The sequence below is a fragment of the Peromyscus leucopus genome, chromosome 6 (genome assembly GCF_004664715.2).
Source record: "Peromyscus leucopus breed LL Stock chromosome 6, UCI_PerLeu_2.1, whole genome shotgun sequence".
Lineage (NCBI taxonomy): Eukaryota > Metazoa > Chordata > Mammalia > Rodentia > Cricetidae > Peromyscus > Peromyscus leucopus.
This window is the reverse complement of record NC_051068.1, coordinates 67,064,307-67,087,843: the sequence shown is the minus strand read 5'-3', so window position 1 is coordinate 67,087,843 and position 23,537 is coordinate 67,064,307. Positions and strand designations below refer to the sequence as shown.

General features: G+C 54.3%; 2 protein-coding genes across 12 annotated transcripts; both read right to left on the bottom strand.

The window, feature by feature from the left end:
* Window positions 1-5,597, bottom strand: Fam189b (family with sequence similarity 189 member B). Its single transcript, XM_028890736.2, is given in 14 exon segments — window positions 1-225; window positions 227-274; window positions 355-608; window positions 697-765; window positions 1,286-1,354; window positions 1,357-1,833; window positions 2,029-2,098; window positions 2,717-2,816; window positions 2,946-3,121; window positions 3,569-3,676; window positions 3,796-3,915; window positions 4,022-4,132; window positions 4,332-4,388; window positions 4,593-5,597. Coding segments are annotated over 14 exon segments (2,031 nt in total). The 5' UTR covers window positions 4,839-5,597; the 3' UTR covers window positions 1-99.
* Window positions 5,598-5,800: 203 nt separating this feature from the next.
* On the bottom strand, window positions 5,801-23,189 carry LOC114707868 (dual specificity protein kinase CLK2). Of its 11 annotated transcripts, XM_028890746.2 has the most exons (20): window positions 21,066-21,437; window positions 20,696-20,865; window positions 19,306-19,534; window positions 18,563-18,650; window positions 18,142-18,208; window positions 17,857-17,973; window positions 15,199-15,365; window positions 14,435-14,529; window positions 13,682-13,811; window positions 13,511-13,593; window positions 13,271-13,350; window positions 13,007-13,097; window positions 10,672-10,749; window positions 9,312-9,440; window positions 9,110-9,230; window positions 7,782-7,910; window positions 7,314-7,473; window positions 7,109-7,210; window positions 6,532-6,649; window positions 5,801-6,265 (listed from the first exon to the last, which is right to left on the bottom strand). In XM_028890746.2, the coding sequence occupies exons 1-20, from the start codon at window positions 21,072-21,074 to the stop codon at window positions 6,119-6,121; spliced, it is 2,310 nt and encodes a 769-aa protein (XP_028746579.1). In that variant the 5' UTR covers window positions 21,075-21,437; the 3' UTR covers window positions 5,801-6,118. The 11 variants fall into 11 exon arrangements, with proteins under 11 accessions (XP_028746579.1, XP_028746577.1, XP_028746574.1 ...); XM_028890741.1 differs by lacking the exons at window positions 5,801-6,265; window positions 6,532-6,649; window positions 7,109-7,210; ... (4 more) ...; window positions 10,672-10,749; window positions 21,066-21,437 and adding exons at window positions 11,818-12,345; window positions 22,888-23,183; XM_028890742.2 differs by lacking the exons at window positions 5,801-6,265; window positions 6,532-6,649; window positions 7,109-7,210; ... (4 more) ...; window positions 10,672-10,749; window positions 21,066-21,437 and adding exons at window positions 11,818-12,345; window positions 22,888-23,183 and having other exon boundaries at window positions 18,563-18,647.
* Between the last annotated feature and the right edge of the window lie 348 nt (window positions 23,190-23,537).

The window sequence follows — 23,537 nt, the reverse complement described above, 5'->3', positions numbered from 1 at the left end:
TTTTGAGCCAGCCAGGACACAGGGCTGCCGGTCCCCACCGGCTGATGCCCGTGCCTCCTCCAGCCTTCATCCGGATCTGTTCGTTGGTGCAAGCCCGAATCAGAACCCAGTCTCTCGGCTGCCTCCATTGAGGCTGAGGCTGTGTGGGCGGACGCCTTGCTCCAGCCGGCGGCCGGAGAGGAGTCGCCTCAGGGAGGAGCCGGAGCTCAAATCTCCACAGCTGCGCTAGGTGGAGGCTCTCCCGACCTGGCCGTCCCCACGGGTTCCTGCGCACCTGGAAGGGGACACAGAAGAGGGCATGGGTCCGGGCCCACCTAAGGCGCAGGGCTGTCTCCTGGCTCCCCTCACGCATACCTGCTTATGGCCATGGGCTGCGGTCCCGGCGGGATCCGGGGACTTCCTGGACAGCTGGAGGAAACGAGTGACCAGGCCTCGGCCTGGCCAGCTTCCTTTCAGGTCCCCTAGAGAGTGGGCAGGCGCAGGACCCGAAGGCAGGGGAACCTTCTGGAAGGTGGGCACTGGGCGGCGTTTCTCAGCCGAGCGGGCACGTAGCAGCTTGGGGGAAGGGCAGCGGGCCAGGCGGAAAAGGCAGGCTTCAGAGCAGAGCCCTGCAGAGAGGAGAAAGAAGAGTGAGCGGGGAATGTGTGCAGGCCACCCGGGGGGCCACACCCTCCAGCCGCCCGCCGCGCGCCCGACCTGTGTCTGCAGAGGAGACGGAGGCAGCTTCTTCCTCAAGCACTTTGGTATAAAGGTCCCTGAAGTCAGCTGGGGAGAGGGGAAAAAAAAAAGGACGGCGTGAGTGCTACATGAACACACCCGTCCTCCCACGCACCCCCCCACCATCCCGTGAGCGCCCAGGCGCAAGGGCATTCTCCTGGTCCTGCACTCCATCACCGTTCAAGGGGCAATCACTTCTGCCCACAACTAGACGGCGTAACGCAGGAAGCTGGGATCGCCAGGGCTGCCCTTTACTGCTGTGCCCCCCAGCTCTGTCTAGGGTCCCCAGATGGGATCGGGGGCACTTCCTGTGTGACCCTGAACTACGTCCTCGGTTGATCTGTTTCTATACCCGAGCGGTTATGCAGCCCAGGCTTAGGCGCTGTGGAAATGGTTTCCCAAACCAAGTCCTCCTCCTGGTTAGCCACGAGGGCCCCGTCCCTCGGAGGTGAGTCCTCAGGAAGGGCACTGCAGGAGTACATCACCTTCTCCCCGCCCTCAGGAACCTCCCAGGGTCCCCATCCTAGCGGTTACCCTTCCCTGAATCAGGGGAGGGCGCGCGGCTCACCAGTGTCGCTGGAGGTGGTGGTGATGCCTGGGTCGCTGTGAGACCTGGGCAGCAGCAGTGGCGGCGGGGTGACCGGTGAGGAGGCCGGTGCCCGGGCGGGGTGAGGGAACCTGAGCTATCGCTGAAGCGTCGAGTTGGGGCTCGGGCAGGAGGGGGTGCAGCTGAGCGGCTGCCTCCTCTGGGGACCCGCCGCCTCAGCTCCGGGAAGCACGGTCCCACCCAGGGCGGCCAGCCCTCGAGCCGGTGGCAACTGCGCGCGGCCGTGGGGGCGCCCAGCGGGGGTGGGGCTTCAGGGGCTGAGCAGGAATAGGAGCGGGCAGCCCGTGGGGGCCGCCGCGGCAGGGGGCTGTCTTCGAAGGGGCCCCGCAGGCCGCAGTCCAGGCTAAGGCAGTAGCCTGCCCGGCTGCGCTGGATGGAGCGGAAGAGCACGTAATCGACAGAGCGCACAGAGCCCTGGAGTTCCAGCAGGCATGAGTCTTCTGAGGGGCTGGAGCCCCCCGGGAGGTCGCCGATGGCCGATAACACCAGGGACCCGCTGTCCATGGACACTGTGGGTGGCAAGGGTGCGCGAGCGCTAGGCAGGGCTGCAGGAGGGCAGCTGCTCTTCACGAGCCCGTCTGACTCCAGCTTGATCCTCAAGGCCCACAAGTCTCCATCTCCGAACCATCAGCTGAGCTCAAGCTCGTTTTCCCCTCCTTATGGCCCCACCCTGCCCTGGTCCCCTCCAGCCCGACTCTGCTCACCATCTACAATGGAGGCCACCCGCTCACAGACACAGGAGCCATCATGCAGCTGAGGATCAAACAGAGTGGCCTGCAGAAGACACAGGATCCTTCAGTCCAGCCCTTCACACTGGCATGACCATCCCCATGCACTGGAAAGAGCTCTGGAGACTAGAGTCTAGACCAGCTTCGTCACTCTGTATGAGTCAGCTGATTTTGGTTGGTTGGTTGGTTGGTTGGTTGGTTGGTTTTTTGAGACAGGGTTTACTGAGTAGCCTAGGCTAGCCTTTGAACTCCTAATCCTCCTTCCTCCACTTCCCAAGTGCTATGTTGATAGGCATATGCCACGACAGACAGTTGGCTTTGCATGAGTCCAGGCCATTAGTTTCCTTGTCTTTATCTTCTGAGACAAGGTCACTGAAGCCCTGGTTGGCCTAGAACTCTCTAAGTAGACCAGGTTGCCCTCGATCTTGTGGCCCTTGCTGCTTCTGCCTCTCCAGTGCTGGGATTACAGGCGTGAACCATCCTACCCAGCAGCACATCTTTAACAGAGGAACACTAGTTCATCTCCCACCCACCTCAGCAGCTCTAGGGCAGATCAAAGATGAAGTGGGTGGGCTACAGAGATCATGGGAACTGTTGGCATCCTAATCAAGCAGCTTTCCAGGCTCCATCCACTGCTCCCAGCTGCACCCAGCCCTCTCCTCACCTGGCTGTCTCTCCGTAGCCCCATGACGGCCTCGTAAGAAGGAGGGCAATCAGTAGGGTACAAGGGCACTGGGCTATCCATGGAGCCATTATACGTGATGCTGGCAGGATGAGGGAGAGGATCAGGGCCTGGAAAACAGCTCCTACTCCACATCTATGCCTCCCCACCAATCCAGACCCGGCCCCAGTCCTCTTCCTCGGGTCCCCAGCAAGACCTCACCCAGCCTTACCTCTGTGCGTCTGTTTCTGAACTGCAGGTGTACTCTGGAGGATAGTAGGGTGGAGGGGGCACAGGTGGGACAAATTCCTCCAGGTCCAGCATGGTGTGGAGGAGAGGGGCTGGAGGCGACGACGTGCAAGCCAGGGGCCCCAGAGGGCCTGAGACCGAGCGTTCAGGAGCCAGCTGCTGGGGAGCAAAAGCCTGGTTTCAAATTTCTCCCCTTTCTGCTATTTTTATGGTCCTAACGCCACTAGGAAGATCCAGTTCCAAGCCTTCAGAACCACACCCAGCTGCTTCTTCAACCTGTGCCCACTCGGTACCTCCAGCTCTGGCTCTACCCACCAGTCTCTCTTTTAGTTTCACATCCATCCATAATGACCACCTGCTCGCTGTCACCACAGGACTGTCCATCCTTTACCCCTCCTTCCATCTGGGACCTTCTGGATCTCACCCCACCCAGTCCTCCTCACTCCCTTTGGCCCTACACATCTCCGGTAATAAATATCCTCAGGTGACCCAGAGCCCCAAGCTCGAAACCCAGACCTGTAGCTACTGCTTTGCGAGCCCAGTCCCAGCACACACCCCTGCTGCCTGCCACCAGCCCCGTGGGCTTGGGCCTTGCCTCCTTCTCACCATATGTACCAGATCCAGGGAGAAGATCTGGACACAGCAGACAAGAGCAGAGAGGGTACAGATAATTGCGGCACAAATGGTCAGGCCACAGACACTGAAGAGCAAGTTCTGGAGAAGGAAAGACAACGGCCGTGAGGAGTACAGGGCCTGGGAGGGGTCAGCCCCACACATTGGAGCCTTGGGGACCCCCAGAGAGGAGGCAGGGATGGGGGGGTGCACGTGTTCACCTTGAGGGCCCCTCGTGCTTCATCACAGGTGGAGTTAAGGGCGACTTCCAGCTCCTGGCCCCACTGTGGGCAGGGTCTGTGTAGAGGGACAGGGGGGCAGCACACACAGACCTTCCCTTCCTGCGTGGGAGCGGAAAGGGCAAGGCAGCCTGCATCAGAGCGAACTCAGGGGTCCCCCACACCTCCCCTAGCCAGCCCTTTCTAGGTCTCCCCCCTCAGATCTCACCATGGAGCATTCTCGGAAGTCCCGAGCCAGCTGGGCATTCTTACAGGAGAGAACAGAGCCAGCCATGCTGAGCATGACACAGAGCACCGAAAGCAAGGAGAAGAACGAGATCTGGGGGAAGAGGATGTCACCTCAGGGCTGGGACCTTGCCCAGCACTCCTCTTCCACAGAACGAGGCACCCTCTTTTCCTAGGAGACACCTTCTTCTGCCAGCCTAGCACCAACTGGAAAACCAATTCCCTTCCTGAGGGCATGAAGGGTATCCCCTCTGGTGTTGGGCACCTGCCTCCCAGTGGGCCTTGGCACCTACCACCAGAGTGAATGGACGCTTCCAGGACACAATGCCAACCAACCCGGAGAACGCCAGCTAGGGATACAGAGTGGGTACAAGCTTAGCCTGGCGGGGAAGCACCTGAGGGAGCCCCTCGCCACAGGATGCACCCAGCCCCGCAAGGAGGGACGGGACCCGGAGAGGAAGGAAAAACAAGCGTGTCGGCTTGCAGGTGAGGGGGGGGGTGGGGCCTGAGCAGCGTCTCCCACCCGACTACTGTGCACTCTTTACCCAACTCACCGAGAACCCAGCCCAAGACGGGCAGGACCTCTTGATGCTCTCGGTGGTGGTGACAGAGGAGGCCACCATGCTGAAGGTTACCACCAGGATGCCCAAGAGCACCTGGGCCAGCCCCAGCGTGAGCAGGGCCTGCAGCCAGGGTCGGTGGAGGCGGAGATGGGTAAGGCCCCGGGTACTGGGCCGGCTGGTCAGCGAGCGGCTGGAGTCACTAGGCGAGGGCATCATGCCTGCCGCCCGGTTGCCCATACCTCGCTCGGTCCCCCTTGATACTTGGGAGCATCTCAGAGGCGCCCAAAGCCCCGTTCTTGATCCTCGCCAGCGCCCTCGCTCTAAAGCCCACCTCCTGGCTAGGTCCTCTGGGGCATCGCCCAGGGACGCCAGCTGGAGGAAGGCCCAAAGGAGGGGCGTCACGAGGGGACGGTGAGGGGCTCCCTCCCCACCACCAGACGGGTACCGTGCCCGGGGCGGCGATGAGGACGCGAGGGCACCGGCTCATTGCATTTCCTTAATGAAGAGGGGTGCCGACCGAGAAGGGCTGATCCCAGACTGAAGACAGAGTAGCGTTCCGGAGCCCAGGGAAGGGTGGGGAGGGCAAAGAGGGATGCAAAGTCTACAGAGGAGGAGGAAGGTCTGCATGCAGGGACTAGAGGTGCCTTTGGTGATCCGGGGCCGCCTGGTGGGGAGAGGCCGCGGGAACTGTCTCCGGGGTCGCGAGGCCTGCTCCCCTCCCCACCACGCTCTGCTCCCTTAGCTCCTCCAGCTGCAGCAGGTCAGGCTCTAGAGGCGGGGTGGGAGGGTGGGGGATGGTGCGCGGGGCGGAGGAGGGGTGTGGTGGCTGCTGCAATGCATCCCGGGAGTCGTAGTCCGAAAGCAACCCTGGCGAGGGGAGGAGATAGGGAAGAGGCCCTCCTCCAACCCGAGCCTGGTCCTGAAGCCTGGCTGCTCAAGGATCGTTTCTGTGCCCATTTTTCGCCCTACCCAACACTTCAGGTTCCCAGGATGCAGAGTTCTCCGCAGAGGTGGCTGACTGCCCATCGTCAATGGGGAGGGGTGGCAAACTGACTGGCCTGGGTCTCCCGTGTCGCAGGCCTCCCGTCATCCCACCCCGTTGGTTTAGTGCAACCTCTCCTGTAGACACTTTCCTCTCCAGTCCCCCCTGACACTTTCAAAAGTCCTAATCTCCAGTAAAGATGCAGGAAATGGGTAAGTTTCAGTTACACTTTTTTTTTTTCCTTTTTTAATTTAAATAACGGAAGAGACATCCTTGGCACAGCAGGGGAACTGGGCTTGGGGTATGTGAGAGGCGGCGGCGGCGGCGGCGTGTCAGATGGGGGACCAAGGCAGGTGATGACTGAGTCACAGTGGGCTCCCACACCCACCCTGAGTCGGGCTTGGCCTCATGGCTGTGGAATTAAGAGCCCCACAGAAGTCATTAAGTAGCAATGCCTCCCTGAATCCCAGAGACTTCAGGGACAGGGACTATCTTAGTTCGCACAGGTGGCAGGGTCAGGACACCCCGGGGGCGGTCACGGGGCCCTGAAGGCATTTTCAGCAGCCCCCGCGGCTGCATTGGCAGCGGCAGTTCGGACCGCAGGGTTGGAGAAGACCCCAGCAGCAAATTCTTGCTGGGCTTTCTGGAAGCTGGCGCCCGTTCGGCGGTACAAGGAATGGATCTGCAGGAAGATGGCGGAGACATTACAAGGCAGGCAAGTCCCTCCTACCCCACCCCGAGCTGACAGCACCACTCACCAGCCTGCTGCCCTGGCTTCCCTTCCGGGATGGCACTCCCTCCAAACGCGCACATTCACTCACCCAAGCAAGTCCATTAGTTGAGAACCCGCCCCTCGGCTGTCCTGCCCCGGCTCCTTCCTAATGTTCCACTCTGTGCCCCCTGGGGACTCATGATCAACCCCACCCCCACCCCTGCCGGGTCCCTCACCCGCTTCAGCATCACAATTCCCAGCACGGCGACGCCGGTGAAGAGCAGGGCGACCAGGAGCATGAGCACGGCCACCACTGTGTTGTTCCTCAGCACCACGATGGCGGAGACCCAGCCACTGCGGGGGGGGGGGGGGGGGAGCGCTGGTGAGGGGGCTGCCCTCCGGGCGGGCGGGCGGGGGCTGCTCCCCCCGCTGTTCACCCGGTGTGCCCATCAGTCTCTGTCAGCATGGCTGCACTCGATGAACCAGTCCCTACCGCCCACTCTCTTCACCTTTCTCACTCACTTCTGAAGCCTTAGCTCCTAACTCTCCTGGCTCCTCCTTCAGAAGAGAATCTTCTCACTTGAGAGTGCTCCCTTCTTTCCCCTGGGATGCCACGGCCTCCCTCAGGAAGACCTCTTTTCAGTTGCTGCCTGTCTAGAGTTCTCTAGGCAAGTATCCTGACTTCTTGCTCAATTAGCCTCTCTGGAGAAGGCCCACGTGCCCTTTTGCTTGTGGGTATACGGCAACTCTGCCTTCTAACTGAACTGCCTGGAGTGGGAGGAGGGGGGGGAGGAAGGAGGGCAACTCACACACCTGAAGCCCCACCCTGGGATGCCAATGGCCTGGAGGACAAAGAACACATCCTGGACGAAGAAAATGAAGAAAAAAACGAAGAAATTGAATGAACTGTCACTCCTGCAAAGAGAAAAAAAAAAGCAAAGCGTGGGAGAGTTAGAAGATTAGGGTTGGAGGAGCGGCTTGGGGGTCCACGGCAGATCCTCCACGCCCCCCCACTTACCTGAAAGCCTTATACATGGGGCGGTACCAGCAGACAAAGGAGCAGGGAGTGAAGAGGAGGAGCCAGAGCATGGACAGTCCAAAGCCCGAGCCGCTGCTGGCGTCCACACAGAACCTGGCCAGGCAGGCGAGGAAGTTCAGGAGAAGGGCCAGAGTGCTGCCTGAGGGGCAGAGGGGCAGGGTGAAGGGCTGGCTGGCGTGCAACGAGGCCTCTCAAACATGCCTCCCCCGTGGGGGGGCAGCACGAGAGGCTGGGCCCATGCCCTGGACAATCAACCCCACAGATCAGACATGATCTCCGTGAAAACAAATTTGCAAGAATTCAGAATCCATTTGTGATGGTGACAGAGGGAAAGGGGCCTAGGAACACACACAACGAGAAGAAAGGTTCTTGAAGAAAGGTCAGAGTGTGCTCTGGGGCGTTTAACAGATGGATCTGTAACATCTCCCAAAGATGTCTCACACTCACACATCCAGAGGTAGTACATGGTGGATACCGTCTTCTGAAATTCTTGGGGGATCTCCATGGAGATGTCCTGGAAAAAGCAAGGCTGAACTGGGCAAAAAGACGGGAGGGGAGGCCAGTTGTTCTGTCGCGCTGTAAGGAAGGACAGGAGGAAAACCTCAAAAATGAGTGCAAATCAGTAACGGGCACCCACCCCCCTCCACTGCTAAGGCCTCTCAGTTATGGGTCCAAAGAAACACAAAGTGGAAAACAGTAGTCATGGTAGAGCGCACCTATCACCCCACACTGAGGAGGCTGAGGCAGGAGGACAGAAAGTTCCAGCTCAGCCTGGTCTACACAGAAAGACTCGTCCAAAACAAAACAAAGAACAGAAAAGGAATTAGTAAGCGAACAGTTACTGGAAATATCTGAGGGTCACGCCATGGACTCTGCCTAGGTGATTCTATTCAACCCTCAGTTTCCTGCTTTGCAAAACGAGAAGAAGGTTCTAGAAAATAGGAAACCAAAGCGCTCGATGTAAAGTACCAAATGGGGTTGGGGATTTAGCTTAGCGGTAGAGCGCTTACCTAGCAAGCACAAGGCCTTGGGGGGGTGGGGGGGGTAGGGGGTGGGGTGGTGTTTACCAAATGGTTGAGTGGTAGGATTTCTAACATTATCACCCAAGGGTTGGAGAGATGGCGCTGTGGTTAGGAGCACTGGCTGCTCCGGCACAGGGTTTGGTTCCCAGCCCCTACATGGGGGTTCACAACAGCACGTAACTCCAGCTCCAGCGGGGGTGGGGGGGTGGGAGTGGGGGTGGGTGTGTGTGTGTCTATTGCCCTCTTCTGGCCTCCATGGACTCTGCACACATATGGATGCACTTACATACATGCAGGCAAAACACTTATACGCATAAAATAAAAATACTATAAGTAAATCTTTAAAAAAAAACCCATACTGGAGCTAATACATGAAGACAATCTTTAAGGGCTACCAATGAGCAGAAAAAAAAAAAAAAAAAAAAAAAAAAAACCCATTCTGTAACTGCTTAAGGGCCCATGGCTGAGAATCAGTGCCAACTTAAATTATAACTCAGTTTTAACAATCTGACTGATGGACCCAGGGCGGTGGTGGTGCACGCCTTTAATCCCAGCACTTTAATCCCGGAAGGCAGAGGCAGGAGGATCTCCTGAGTTTGAGGCCTGGGCTACAGAGCGAGTTCCAGGACAGCTAAGACAGTGACGCAGAGAAACCCTGACTGGAAAAACCAACCAAACAAAAGATGTTTCTGCAGCTCCTTCCACACTGCCGAGCGCCCTTTCTTTCTCCCCCTGGCCAGGACCGCTTGCTACCTGTGCCTCCCAGGGCCACATGCTGCAGCTCCCGCTCGCGGCGGTCCAACTCCTCTGCCTTCCGGTTGAGCTCCTCCTGCTTCTTGAGTAGCTCGGCGGTGGCTGCTGCGGCAGCGGAAGCCTACAGAGCATGCGCAGAGGCGTATGTGAGTCCAGGCCCACCCAGCCCCGGCTCCTTTCCTTGCCCCGGCTCACCCCTTACCTGAGTGCTGTAGGAGCCGTAGTTCTTGGGCTCTGTCGGGCTGAGCTTTCTCGAGGACTGCACAGAGGGAGCTGGAGGTGGAGGCAGCGGGGCTGGGGCTGGAGCAGGAGGCTCATAGGCTGGTGGGGGCTGGTGGAAACAAAAACGAGCCTTTGAGATCAACGGGGCCCTTGTGACACCACGGTCTAGTCTGCTTGACATCATCTGCAACCAGAATCATCACCCGCATCAGCAGCCCTTCTCCTACAGGTTAGGAACCTCCTTCTTGTTTTGTCTTCTTTTGGAAACAACAGGCATTTGGGCTGGTCTAGGACGTGCAATCCTCCTGCCTCAGTCTAAGCCCTGGGATTGACAGCCCTGTGCCACGTATGAATTTAAGTCGGACAACTCTTTCAGGACCTGTAGCAGGCCTGGCCACAGCCTGTTATCCGATGCTTCAGCCACACTTAAAGCATTTATCCACGTATCACCTCAAGTTTTTCTTTTTTTTTTCTTTTTTCTTTTTGGTTTTTCGAGACAGGGTTTCTCTGTGGAGCTTTGCGCCTTTCCTGGAGCTCAATTGGTAGCCCAGGCTGGCCTCGAACTCACAGAGATCCACCTGGCTCTGCCTCCCGAGTGCTGGGATTAAAGGCGTGTGCCACCAACGCCCGGCAAGTTTTTCAACTTTTAAAATGACGTCTGTGTACTCATTGTGTGTGAGTTTGTGTGTGGTATGATGTGCAGGTCAGAGGACAAGCTGTGGGAACTTGTGTTCTTCTGTATCACATTGTTCTTGGGGGACTGAACACAGCTTGTTAGTCTAGGAAACAAGCTGAGCCTTTCCCAAATGAGCCATCCCCCTCCCCCGCACAACCTGCTACTAGCCAAGGATGACCCTCAACTTCTCACACTCCTGCCGGTACCTGTCACGGCTAGCACCACACACCCGTGTCACCACACTGTCTATGGAGTGCTGCGGAGCAATCCGGGGTAGTGCACTTGATAGCAAGCACCCCACCAGCTGAGCGACATCCCCACAGCTCCCCCCTTTAACTCCTTCTAGTAACCAGTTTCTACAAGTCCTCCCGATAGTTTGCGCTCTCACTGCACACCTAAGCAGGTTTCTCAACCTTGTCTAGCCCCAACCTTGATTCTCTTCACGTAAGTCTTCCCACAGACCAAAGGTCCTCCCTAGACTGACTTTTCATCAAAACTAGATGGCACCGTTGCCCTGACTGTATGGCGTCTCTAGGTGCGTTAAAAAGCACGGCACTTCATCTTTTCTCTGCATATATAAACAAACCAACCAACCCAGTATGGACACCCCGAGCTTAAGGCACACCCCCTTCCCCTACTATTCTGTGTTCCTTCAATTGCTCACCTCTCTGTTCTCAAAAGGGTTGTAGACATCAAGCGTGGCATACTGCTGGTTGGGTCGGTGCTGGATCACAGCCGGGTCCTGAGGGCAGAGACTTGGGCTCAGCGGGCAGTCGGTGCCAAGGAGATTCCTAGGAACTTCCTGAAACTACTCGTGGCTCCGAGTACCGAGCCCTCGGTGCTACGCCGTTGTCCCCAGCATTTGCCTTCAAGTCCATCATCACCCTACATTGCTAGAACCCACTCATTACCCACTCGGCAGAGCCCACTTCCCCTTAGCCCCCCAAATGCTCAATGGTCTGGAGCTCCCGTCACCTCTACGTAGCGACACTCCTTCCCTGGGTCAAGTGTCACGAGTGGGAATAGCAGTCCGACCCCATAGAACTGGGAAAAAAGACTGCCCCAAGAGGCCGGCGCAAGTCACCTGAAAGGGATTGTCAAGCTCGCCGGGGTCGGGGAATGGGTTCTCGCCATCTCTGCTCTGAGCCATGCTTGCAACTGAGCCCAGCCGCCCCTGCCCTCCACGCCCCTGCCGCGGCAGCACAGCGGCGGAGGCCCTGAAAACTCCCTCCGGTGCGCTCGGTCCACCCGCTTCTCTGTGCGCCAATTGGCTGAGCCAACCGGAAGAGTCTCCAAGATTCCCGCAGTAGTAGCGAACTGCGCCTGCGTAAAAAAAAACACTAAAGCGGGAAGGACCTCACGTGATAACACTGAGCCAGTCTCAGGAGCCCAGCCCCGCACTTCCACCCACGTGACTTCTAGCCCGAAAGAACTACTTATCCCAGGGAGCCTCACGTCAAGCAGCACTGATGGGAAATTCCTGCACTGGCCAGTGGCGGGAGACCGAGTTTTCTATATGGGTTTCAGGCTCTATTCGAGGGACAGACAGCCTCATGGCTACGGTCACATGTCCTCTTATTTAAGGGGTCAAAGCTATTTCCCAACACCAGCTACTCCAGATCACACAAGTTCTACCTGATTGTATTTGTTTTAATCTTCACTACCTTTGAATACAAAGTGCATTTAAAATCAGCCTGGCTCTTGTCTGGCAGGGAAAGAGGCTCTGCCTTTGTACCCAAATTCAGAATGGCTACCACTCGTTTCACCCGGTTACCCAGTACCCTTGAACCTCAAATTCCAGGGATGGGGGTCAGATGAAGCATGTAATTTTATTTCACAAAGACTGTACAAAATCCCTTATAAAACATGGGTAGACACCACCTGGTTACCTCATTCTGCTCCCCATCCAACTCCACGTGAGGGGCAGATGAGGTTGGAAGAGTGTAACCAGCAGTATACACAAGGCAGGGGTTGAAGTGATAGGTACAAGTTCTGTCATATATACACTAGTTCACATATTTACAGGTATAAAGGAGCCAGGGGCAGGAGAGGAGGCGAGTTCTGGCTCTGTTCTCGTGTATAAAAAAGCACCAGTGTCCTGGACTGGACACCCACTGCTGCACAAGAAGCAGGGGGGTCCAAGGCCTGATTGTCACCGACTGATATCCCGACTGGAGTCCCACAACTTGGTGTTGGGTGGCTCAGTCCGAAGGCAGGCGAAGAAAGGATGCTGAAGGGCTTCACCTAAGGTCAGCCGCTTAGCAGGCTCATACTCTAGCATACTTTCAATCAGATCGAAGAGCTGGTGATGTTCCTCTGCCTCTGAGGTCAGATACCGCTGGTGGAGGGCAGGAATAAGGTAAAGCAGGATGCCTCACAAACTTTTATTCTTTCTTTCCTTTCCATTCTCCTTTTAAGATAGGGTCTCCACGTAGCCCAGGCTGTTCTGTAACTACGCACTGCAGTTGACTTTGAACTCAACATTCTCCGACCTCGGCCTCCCAAGTGCTGGGGTTACAAACCTGTGCCATCATCCCGAGCCTTCTGCCTCCTTTAAAGCCCGACCTTCCCTTTCTGGCTCAGTTTGCAATCAATTTGAACGCTGCCTTGCCACCACCACACTCTGACCACTGTCTGACTTTACAGCTGTCTACCTTCCTACCCGCACAATTCCTCCTTTAGTCTCCAAGTTTTACTTGTATACCCTTGTCAACTTCATGAATCTTCTTTAGCTCCACATTAAAACAGAAGCTCTTCAAAGGTAGTTTACTCTTTCCTGACCTTGCTTTGATCTCTGACTGTCTCAAGTTAGGCTATCTAAGCTCCTTGCCTCTGTGAAACCATTCTCTCGTCTCTGTCCATTGTTGATCAGATTATCTTCTTTTTTCCTCCCCTCCTGTCCTAACCTTCTGCTTATAAAATGCATTCCAGGGGCAAACCACCCTAAGAAGGAAGCAACCTTTAGATTGTGGACAATATATACCCCTGGCCGGGCTCACCCGTAGTGGCTTGCAGTTTTCACGAACGTAGCGCCCGGCCGATGTGTTCTCATCCCAATCCAGGCGACCCCGATAAAAATATTTCTGTTTTCTAGAGGGGAAGGGGAGGTTGTTGCAAAAAAAGGTTCCTTTTTTATAAGCTGCTTTCCCTTGTTTGACCATGTCCAAGTGGGGGCTAGGGACTATCAATGAGAAAAAGAAAATGGTGTGCAACAGACCAATTCCACCTTCAGGAAAGGGTACACCCCTCCTGCTCAGGTTCACCTTGTCTTTCGGATCATCCGAGAAGGGATAGGACCCAGGATCCTTTCCATCATGGCTAGATGTTCTCTGTTGTCATGGGTCTGGGAAACAAAGACAGATCTCAGCCCGGCACTCAGGCAGGAATGCTGGGGACTGGTTGCCAGATGGCGATGTGGAGGACTGAGTAGCAGGTATGTCCTCAGCAGATCAAGAAAGCAGGCGGAAGAATGGGGGGTGGCCTAGTAGCCCCCCACCACTTACCTGGAAGAGGGTGAAGCCGACGTAGTACTCAAAGGTGATACAGCCTATGCTCCACACATCACATGGCTGGGACCAGCCCAGCTCTGCAGGTGAGAGCAAGAGGTATTAGGATGCGTAAGATACGCCACCCTCACATCACCTCACACACTGGGCGGCCCTGAGCTCCCTTACCGAGGATGACCTCTGGGGCTCGGTAATGGCGAGTGGAGACAATGGTGCTGTGGTGTTCATGGTCAAAGGTGGCACTGCCGAAGTCCACCACGCGCACAGCTGTGCTCTTCACGCTGCGCTCATCCCGCTTCTAGGAGCAAAGCAGGTGGGAATGACTCTCTGTCCACACCGAGATTCGCAGGCTAGGGAGCCTGAGTCCTGCTCCCATACACTCAGGGAAATCTGGCTCCTGGTATTTGTTGTTGTTTGTTTAAAACAGGATTTCACTTGTACCCGTCAGGCTTTGAACCTGCAGCAATCCTCCTGCCTCAGAGCCTCCCAAGTGCTGGGATTACAGGCATGTGCCAGCACAGGATTTTAAGAGTAGGAAAGGAAAAAGGCTAAGAAGTGATTATGGAACATTATGGAAGTCACCAAGTGTCCGAAGACTGGACTCAAGTGTCTGCTGTACTGTTCTGAAAATCTGTACTATGTAACAAAGGGTGAAGAGGACCTTCAGCCTGAGACCTCAAGCTGCCAAGCAAGCAGAGTTTTCCTACCACACAGAAATACACATCTAAAAAAGGGAGTGTGGACATTTTCACCCTGTGAGGAAACTTTACCAACTGTCTTTCTATGGAAGTGTTCTTGACTTATTGTGGTACGCTGGTTTTACCCAGCTGGAGCCAGACAGGGAGAAGACAAAGAGCTAACCAAACGCCAAGTGCCCAGCTGCTGCCCCTATGGACAGAGGGTGGGCCCTGTCCATCTTACCTTCTCTAGGTTGTAGGTGAGTTCGTAGTCTGAATTCACAAACAGAATATTTTCAGGTTTGAGGTCCGTATGTGTCAACTTGTTATCATGGAGGACTGTGGGGAGAAGGCTAGATCAGGCTAGATCCAGGTGGCTAGCGCTAACTGGCATCAGCTGACCTGACTGAGTACCAAGGAGAAAGCTGGTGAGGAGGCAGGCCCAGACTCCACCGGGACTACTGTCTGCTCTGCCTGGCCTAGGCTCTTCCCTGAATACTAGAAAATGCACACACAGCTCATCTGATGGAAAAGCAGCAGCGTGCTACAAGTGGGAGGTTTTGTTTGGTCTTGACTTTGATCTATGTAATTATCAGACATTCTGCAAACTCCATTAATTAAAACTGCATCACTGTGAAGGTGCAGAAAAACAAATCCTCTGCATTCTGAAGCTGGCACCAAACTGAATGGTTCAGTGTTCTCCCATCTGTAAAAAGCACTTTATCACACAGACCTAAGCCTCTAGCAAGAGGACTTTTGTGCTCGCTGTCCAGCACTTCTCCAAGAAAGAAGGGATGAGGCAAAGACACTAAGTGCTGTCGTGTGGACTAAGAGCAATCGTGATGGTAATGACATCAGTCAAGGAGTTAAGTCAGAAGAGATGTCAAGACAGTCCCAGGTGTGCTGGCACACTGACAGGCTAGGGGCCTCCCCAGCACACAAGCACACAGAAGAGGTCTGATGGAAGGAAGCGTTGTCCCAGAGTCCGCCTCAGCCCACCCCACTCACACTTGACGGCCTGGCAGAGCTGGAAGGCCATGTGGCGCACTTGGTGGATGGGGTAGGGCAGGTAGTTGTTGTCTTTGAGGAAATCGAAGGTGCTAAGGCCCAGAAGCTCAAAGGAGATGCACATGTGGCCATGGAAGTCAAACCAGTCAAACATCTGGACACAGAGGCTGGGGAAAAATGGGGAAGCTGGATGGCTAACAAGCTCCCACCACCCACCACCCACCACAAGGAGGGACTGCAGTTGTTGATTCCACAGTTGTATACAAACATGCCAGTTAATATCCTAATAAAGGCTAGCAATGTAGCTCACTTGGTAGAGCACCTCCTTAGCATGCACAAGGCCCAAGGTTCGATCTGCAGCATTACATGTAACAGTTATGATGGCAATGAACCTGTAATCTCAGCAGTTGGGAGATGGAGGCAGGAGAATCATAAGCTCAAGGTCATCTTCAACTACACAGTGAGTTTGAGGATAGCCTGGGCTACATGATACCCTGTCACTTAAAAAATAAAATAAAATTAACAAAATCAGTTCAGCTAGAGAATGGCTTTTTTTGAAGAACCAAAAAGCGCTACCTGCCAAACTCCCAAACATTTTAAGGAGTTCAAAACCTACTGGCTAGACTGCAGCTGTAATTCAGAAATACAGAACTTGGTCATCTTCAATCCCCAACCCTCAAAACAAGGAGAACAAAATCTATTTGTTAAGCAGGATGTGGTGGTGCACTCCTGCATCAGAGCACTCAGGAACTTAGAGGCAGGAGAATCATCGTGAATTTGAGGCCAGCTTGGGCTACGGAGCGTGACCCTGTCTCAAACAAACCAACAAAACCCAACCCCGCCCCCAACTATTTGCTGAAAAGCTATCAGCACCAAATCCCAAACAATGTGGAATTCTCAATTACCAAAGCCACCTTTGTTGTTAAGTCTGGGTCCTACTGTAGGCCAGCCTGATCTGGAAACTCCTATGCGGCTCACCCTGGTCTCACACTCCTAAGCTGCCGCATTCCAGCCCCTCTGCTGAAACTTACTCTCAGCCACGAAGCTGCCCAAGTTTACACTGACGGTTTGGTAAGTCTTATTTGGGTTGGGATACAGCTCAGCTGGTGAAATACTTGCCTAGCATGCACAGTCTAATACCTGGTACACCACATATGATTAGGTGCGGCGGGACACCTCTATAACCCTAGGTTAAGTCAAGAGGATCAAGAGTTCAGGATTATTCTTGCCTTTGGCTCCAAGACTGAGGAGAAACTAGCCTGGGTTACAATGAGATACTGCCTAAAAATAAAACCACCAACCAACCAAAAAAAACAAAAAAAAAACCCCAAAAATATCCACAATCTGAAAAACAAATAAAACAATCAAACTTCTGCAGAACAATTTTATGCCAGTTTAGCCTCTCAGTTGTGTGTGAACCGTATGAATACCCAGTCTCGACACAGTCCTGTCACTCTTCAGTTAATGCTCAGGATCAAATCCTTTCACATCCCACCAAGGGTCTACCACTACCAGCCCCACATTTTTATTTAAAGATTTTATTTTTAATTGTGTGTGTGAGTTATGTGAACGTGACTGCAGATTTCTGAGGTCTGAGGTGCTGGGTTTCCCTAGAGCTATTTTTTTTGTTGTTGTTGTTTTTTTTCGAGACAGGGTTTCTCTGTGTAGCCCTGGCTGTCCTGGATCTCACTCTGTAGACCAGGCTGGCCTCGAACTCAGAGATCCTCCTGGCTCTGCCTCCCGAGTGCTGGGATTAAAGGCGTGCGCCACCACTGCCAGGAAGTTTTTTTTTTTTTTTTTGAGACAGGGTTTCTCTGCATGGCCTTAGCTGTCCTGAAACTCACTCTGTACACCAGCCTCTGCCTCAATGCATTTACCACCACTGCCCAGCTTCCAGAAATACTGTGCACTTCTCTATGAGTGCTAGAAACTAAACTCAGGTCCTATCCAAAGGTAGTATGGACTCTTAACTGCTGAGAACCTCTCCAGCCCTAGTCTCAAACTTCTGATTCTCCTGCCTCAGCTTCCTGTACAAATTGTATATGTCTGTGTGTTGTACTGGGGTTTGAATTTAGGACTCTAAAATTGTTGGTTGGCACTCCATCCCTAGTTACCTCTCCAGCACCTTTTTTCTTTTGTGAGAAAAGGTCTTACTAAATTGCCCAGGCCACCTGAACTTGCTCTGTAGCCTAGGCAAGCTTTGTGCTTCCAATCTGTCTTTTCCTCTTCTCCCAAGTGGCTAGGATTACAGGCCTGCATCATCAACAGTGATGCTCACCACTGCCAGGTGCATTCCCAGATTGCAGAGCAATCTACATGTCATAAAAACAAGGGGAGTGGATTAAGAATGTCATAGGCCTATCCTAATGGTCTACTGCTCTCATAGGATCAAAAGCTGAATGGGATGGGTGTAGTGGTGCACGCCATTAATCAGAGAACTCAGGAGGCAGAGGCAGGAAGATCTCTGTGAATTCAAGGCCAGTCTGCTCTGCAAGCAGCTTAGAGGCCAGCTTATCTTAAAAAAAAAAAAAAAAAAAAAAAAAGGGAAAGCAAAAGTGGACCAGAACGTCTATATTCTCCTGCCTGCCTAGCCCGAGTCTGGAACCTTCCTTCTGGAGGGGAGAGCCTCTTAGCCTGCTCACACACTCCTCTGCTTACTTCTTGTTGTCAGGATCTTTCTCGTTGATTTTCTCGAGCACGTTGATCTCTAGTCGTGCGGCTTCCTTGTACTTCTCCACATTCTTAATGATCTTCAGGGCGACTCTGGCTCCGCCCCTGTGGGTCAACAGGAGAGGCTTTTGTCGGGTTCAACAAGAACATCCCACACTGAAGGGATCGGTTCAGGCACTAAGAAATTCTGTCTGTCTAAGCTGCAGACGAGTCTGACGCCCTCACACTCTTCCATGCCTATCAGATGTGGAGGAAGCAGCGGCCAGCGGTTACCTGCGATGGTCCACACACTGCACGACGCGGCCAAAGGTCCCTTCTCCTAAGGTGCTTACAATCTCATCTGCAATGAAAGAAAGCAGGGTCGGGGAGAGGGAGGGAGAAAAGGGGGGAGTGAGATGAACTGGAAGAGAACAGGGCACAGCAACCTGGGGTGAGGAGACGAAGGAAGGGGGGACAGATACAGATGGCTGCAGGGGAAGAAAGCCCCTGTGTGACTCCCACCACCTTTAACCCAGGGGCCATGAGAGCTGGGAGTGGACAACAGGTCAAGTCTCAACAGCAACTCAAACCACCCAGATGAGCAACACCACTGAGACCACTGAGAAGAGGCAAGAGGCTGTGACTCGGGTGGCAGGGACGTTAGGATGGCTATGGGACCATTACAGCTATAGGATCGTTACGATTTGGCTTGTACATCGCTCTTGCAGCCAGTCCCCGACGTGGTAGATGAGGTGGCCCTCAGCGTCGTCCTCTACACTCTTGGCTCTCCGGCTGCTGTGCTGCTGTCGGGGGTGGGGGGGGTCGGAGCAAGCCAGGTGTCGGATCAGGGGCCGGAGGGAGACGGGGTGGGTGGTGGAGGGGTCAGCGGTCACAGGCGCCCAGCCAGGGGGGACAGACGATGACGGGGGACAGTGGAAGGGAACACGTCAGAGGCGGGAAGGCGGATCGGCGTGAGAAGAGAGAGCGGCGCATGATCCCAAGTCCCCAGACCCCAATCGGGACAGGGAGAGGCGGGGCAGAGCAGAAGAGTGAGGATGTTGCCGATGTTACCCACAACCCCATGCTCTATGAAGCACCCTTCTAGGCAACCCCAACTCGCCTGCTGAGGGGCCACAGAGCCCAGGGCTTGGGAGACACAGGCCTTTCAAAACCAAGGTCCTCATCAAAATAGAGGCCTCTGGGCCGAGCAGCTGCTCCCAACACAAGCCCAACATATCACCATATCACTTAGGGCGTAAAGGTCCCATGCCCTTTGATCCCCAAAGTAGATCTGGGGCCCCTCAAGAGTCGGAGATCTTCCGGGAGGGCGGGCACACTCAGTGCCCACTTCAGTGTTCACGCTCAGAGCATGACTGAGAACAAGGGGACTTCTTATTTATCAGGGTCCCGGAGGGACGGAAGAAGAACGGGGAGGGTGAAGGCCGGGCTGGCACTCACTGAAGATGAGCGGCTGAAGGTGCGGCTCCGTCTCCTCCGCTGCCGGTGTTTCCTGCGGCTGCTGCGCTGGCTTCGGTAGCTGCTGTTCTCCCGATGGTACTCGTAGGAATGCCGGAAGTCCGCGTCATAGTAGGCCTCTCCTCGATCCCGGCTGTAGTCATTGCGCCTGTAGCTGCCACAGTACCGCCGATCATATACCCGCCGGTCAGATGAGTGGTCATCATAGCTGCTGTCAGATAACCAAGACCCACTGGGAACGTCAGTCCAGGCCACACGCCCTCTCACACCCCGCAACAAGGTCCTATCTTAGGGGGGAAAACCAACCCAGGAGTAACCCGAGGAAGCCGAGGGTGCCTCCCCCCACACCTGCTGTCACTAAGTCCTGTCCAGAGGCACCTGCAGACCTCTTCTGGGGGCTCCTCCTCTCCAATGACACAAGGGAACAATGTTTCCAAATGAAATCGGCCTTGCTCCCTCCCATCCAAACCACTCCTCTCCACACCACTGAGTTAGCTCATGAGCTCTCTTTAGTTATTAGTCCATGATACTCACTTCCCTGCCTCCTGAAGACATTCATGTCCACTACTGATTCTCATCTGTCCCACTCAGCAAGCTCGGTATCAACCCCCCTGCCCCCCCCCTTTTCGACACAGGGTTTCTCTGTGTAGCTTTGGAACCTTTTCTGGAACTCACTCTGTAGCCCAGGCTGGCCTCGAACTCACAGAGATCCGCCTGGCTCCTTTGCCTCCTAAGTGCTGAATTAAAGGAGTGCGCCAGCACCGCCCGGCCCTAGGTATCCCTTTCTTAAAAAGTTCTCCATGAGTCAGGCATGGTGGCACACAGCACTAATCCCAGGGCTCCAGCAGGAAGCACGTACATTTGTGTGATTTTCAAGGCCTGCCTGATCTACACAGGAAGTTCTAGGCCAGCCAGGGCTACACAGTGACACCTTGTCTCAGAACAAAGGGGAAAGGCCTAGAGACAGCTCAATGGTGAGGAGCACTGGCTGCTCTTGCAGAGGACCCGGGTTCAATTCCCAGCACCCACATGGCAGCTCACAGCCATCTGTAACTCCAGTTCCACAGGATCCCATACCCTCTTCTGAGTGCTGAGGGCACCAGGGATGCATGCAATGTAAGACAGATATGAAGCCCAAACTGGAAGTATAGGTATATATCACCAACACTTTTTTTTTTTGGTAATGCCAGGTAGTGACCCCAGGACCAAATGCATGCGAAGTACATGCTCTGCCACAGAAGGACACACCTAACCCCATGTCACCTTCAGCCAGCTGCTCAGCTCACTGGCCTCAGCATGTAACTAATAAGCATTTACTGACTAAATGAATAAACCAGTGACCTGGAATCAGTTTCTCTTCTTGAGGCCTCACCTTCGGGACCGAACATGATAGCTGTCCTCTCTCCGCCGCCGCCTTGTCCGGTCACTGCTACTTGACCAGGAACGACTTCTTCTTCGCTTATGCTTTCGGCTCCGGTAATGTTCGTGGTAACTGCCCCGGCTACCGCGCTCTGAGGAATGGTACCTTCGGGGATGAGGCATCTGGAAGGGAAGGAAGAGCAGAATGGTTGGGAACATTCTGAGTTTTCGGAAGCATACTTCTGAAGATACAAAGCTGCCTTCTTATGCTTTTTATCACACAGATTCCTCAGACTTGTGTTTACAACTTTTCCTTTATGGACTATACAGCCACCTATGAATTTTGGCTGAAAACTCAAGAAAGTCAAATTCAATTGCTCTACCTCAAACATGGCTCCATGAAGACCTTCAGGTCTGAGCCACAGTTCATGACAGATGACAAGTGTGTGACTGATAAATATTGCCACAGTTCATCTCTGCTGCATCTAAGATATGCAGCTCTGCCATCCTGAGTTCTTCACAAGCAAACAAAACAAAGCTTTAGTTTACACAGTTCTTTTAGGTTATTAACAGCAAATCTTATCCCACCCCTCATTACTGGATAAGGAGTACCACAAGGGCAGGAATTCAGTTTACCAGGATCTTACAAATAGGTGGTACCAAATACTAGCAAGCTCTAGGGACCAGAGTGTGTTGCTATAAATGTTTCTCACACATCTAGCCAAATCTCTGACAAAGGTGTAAAACAGTACCACAAAGTAGTTGTCCATCTGTATATTCCCACCACCACCATCTAGTAAGCAGAAAATAATGAGAGCCGGGTGGTGGTGGTGGTGGTGGTGGTGGTGGTGGTGGTGGTGGTGCACACCTTTAATCCCAGCACTTGGGAGGCCGAGGCAGGCGGATCTCTGTGAGTTCAAGGCCAGCCTGGTCTACGGAGTGAGATCCAGGACAGATACCAGGACAGGCACCAAAACTACACTAAGAAACCATGTCTCATAAAAATAAAAAACAACAAAAGAAAAAGAAAAAAGAAAAGAAAAAAAAAAAGAACTGAGATTTTTGAGACAAGGTCTTTTTATGTAACCCTGGCTGGCCTGGAACTTGCTATACAGACCTGGCTGAACTTGAACTCAGAAATCTTGCGAGTCACTGCCTCCCGAGTACTGGGATGAAAGGCTTGCACAACCGCATTTGGCTCGTTTTCTTTTGTGAGAAGTGTGACTTAACACATCCTATGCTGTTCTCAATTTTGATATGGCAGCCCAGGACGGCCTTGAACGTCTAAGGAATTACAGAGCAGCCTCATTATGCCTGGCTTTACACAGCTCGGGAGACCAACCCAGGGCTTCAAGCATACTAGGTGAGCTACACCCTCAGCCTAAAAACTAGTTTTTAACTAATATCAGTACCACTTAGCTGACAGCTGGGCTTCCATTAAATAAAACTGGACTAGTTAAGGTTTATGAGTAATTTTTCCGTCAACGGGAAAGATCGGAACGAAATCACTGTCATAATCCAGGAAATGCACAGAACAAGCCGAATAAGCTGAGCCTCAGGGGCAGTCTTGGTACAGGACTCAGAACATGAGGTCTGCAGGTTTAACTCTAACATCTGGTTGCCATCCTGGGCCACTTCCTCCCCACCTCCTTAAATTAAGGAAGGTGACCTATAGTGCATCGGCCTAAAGTGGCTGGCAGAAAACCAAGAAGATGGAAGCACGAGACTTCCCTAGGTAACTCAATCTTGATGAACTTGATTAACATAAATGCCACCTCACTTCGGACACCCTACCAACAAAGTCACTCGGGCCTCTCCTAGAAAAGCAAAGCCAGCCTAACTTTCCCAACTTCGAATTCTTGCTTCTCCACTTTCTTACGCAGAAAACCCAGAACAATTCCCTGGAGTCAAACTCTTCCTGTACACTTCAAGTAACACTTCTCGGTTCACATTAAAACCCTCGGTCCAACTTTTGCACGTCCGGAACCGCTCCTGTCCCTTCCTCATCACTTCGACGGCTCCCCCTCCAAGTTTACTATAGGTCTGGCCGCTACACCGCGGCCGCTCGACCTCCCTCCTCCCGCTCATCGCGCTACTCTGCTGCTTCCAGAGCCCAACACTCCTAATGTCGCCTCATCCCGTCGCCGCCCGTCTGCTGGGAGCCATCTTTCCGCGGCCCCAAGGTCCGCCAGCCCGCGCGCTCACCGTTCTGGCGGCGAGGCCCGTGCGCTTGTCCCACAGGAAGTCCGTGATGGCGGCGGCACTGCGGCCGGAGTCCCGGCACCCCCGCGGCGACGAAGTGCGGCTCCACCCCCCAACCCGGGGCCCCGGGACCTCCCGCCCCGTTCCCGGGCTCTGCTCCAGTCCCGCCCGCCCGGGCTCCGTCCCCGCCCCCAGGATCCGCTCGGCGCCTCTCGCACCGCCCCCGCCCGGGGCCCGATCCCAGCTCGGTCTCCGGCTCTGGCCTCTCCGCTCCGCCGCCGCTGCCGTGAGCGAGCACGCACGCAGGCACGTACGCGCGCGCGTCCTGCGTCACTTCCCAGACTCGGATGGGCTCCGCCCTCGCTCACCGTGCCCTTTTGGGTGCGCTCCTCGGCTTCCCCGGGCACCCGCGGGAGTCCGCAAAGATCTGGGTGCACCGGTGGGTTCGGGTCGGGTGGCACTAGGAGATTGTCCCGTGTTTGTTGGGCCTCTATGCATCTTATCCTTTCCCATGCCTCCTGCTTGCTCTTCACCCGAAGACATTTGTGGCTTATTTAATATTGGAGGTTTAAGGAAAGGATTGTTATTTACATTGTATCACTATTGGGCATCGACTCCAGTGAGGCTTTGTGAAGTCAGATCCTTCAAGCATA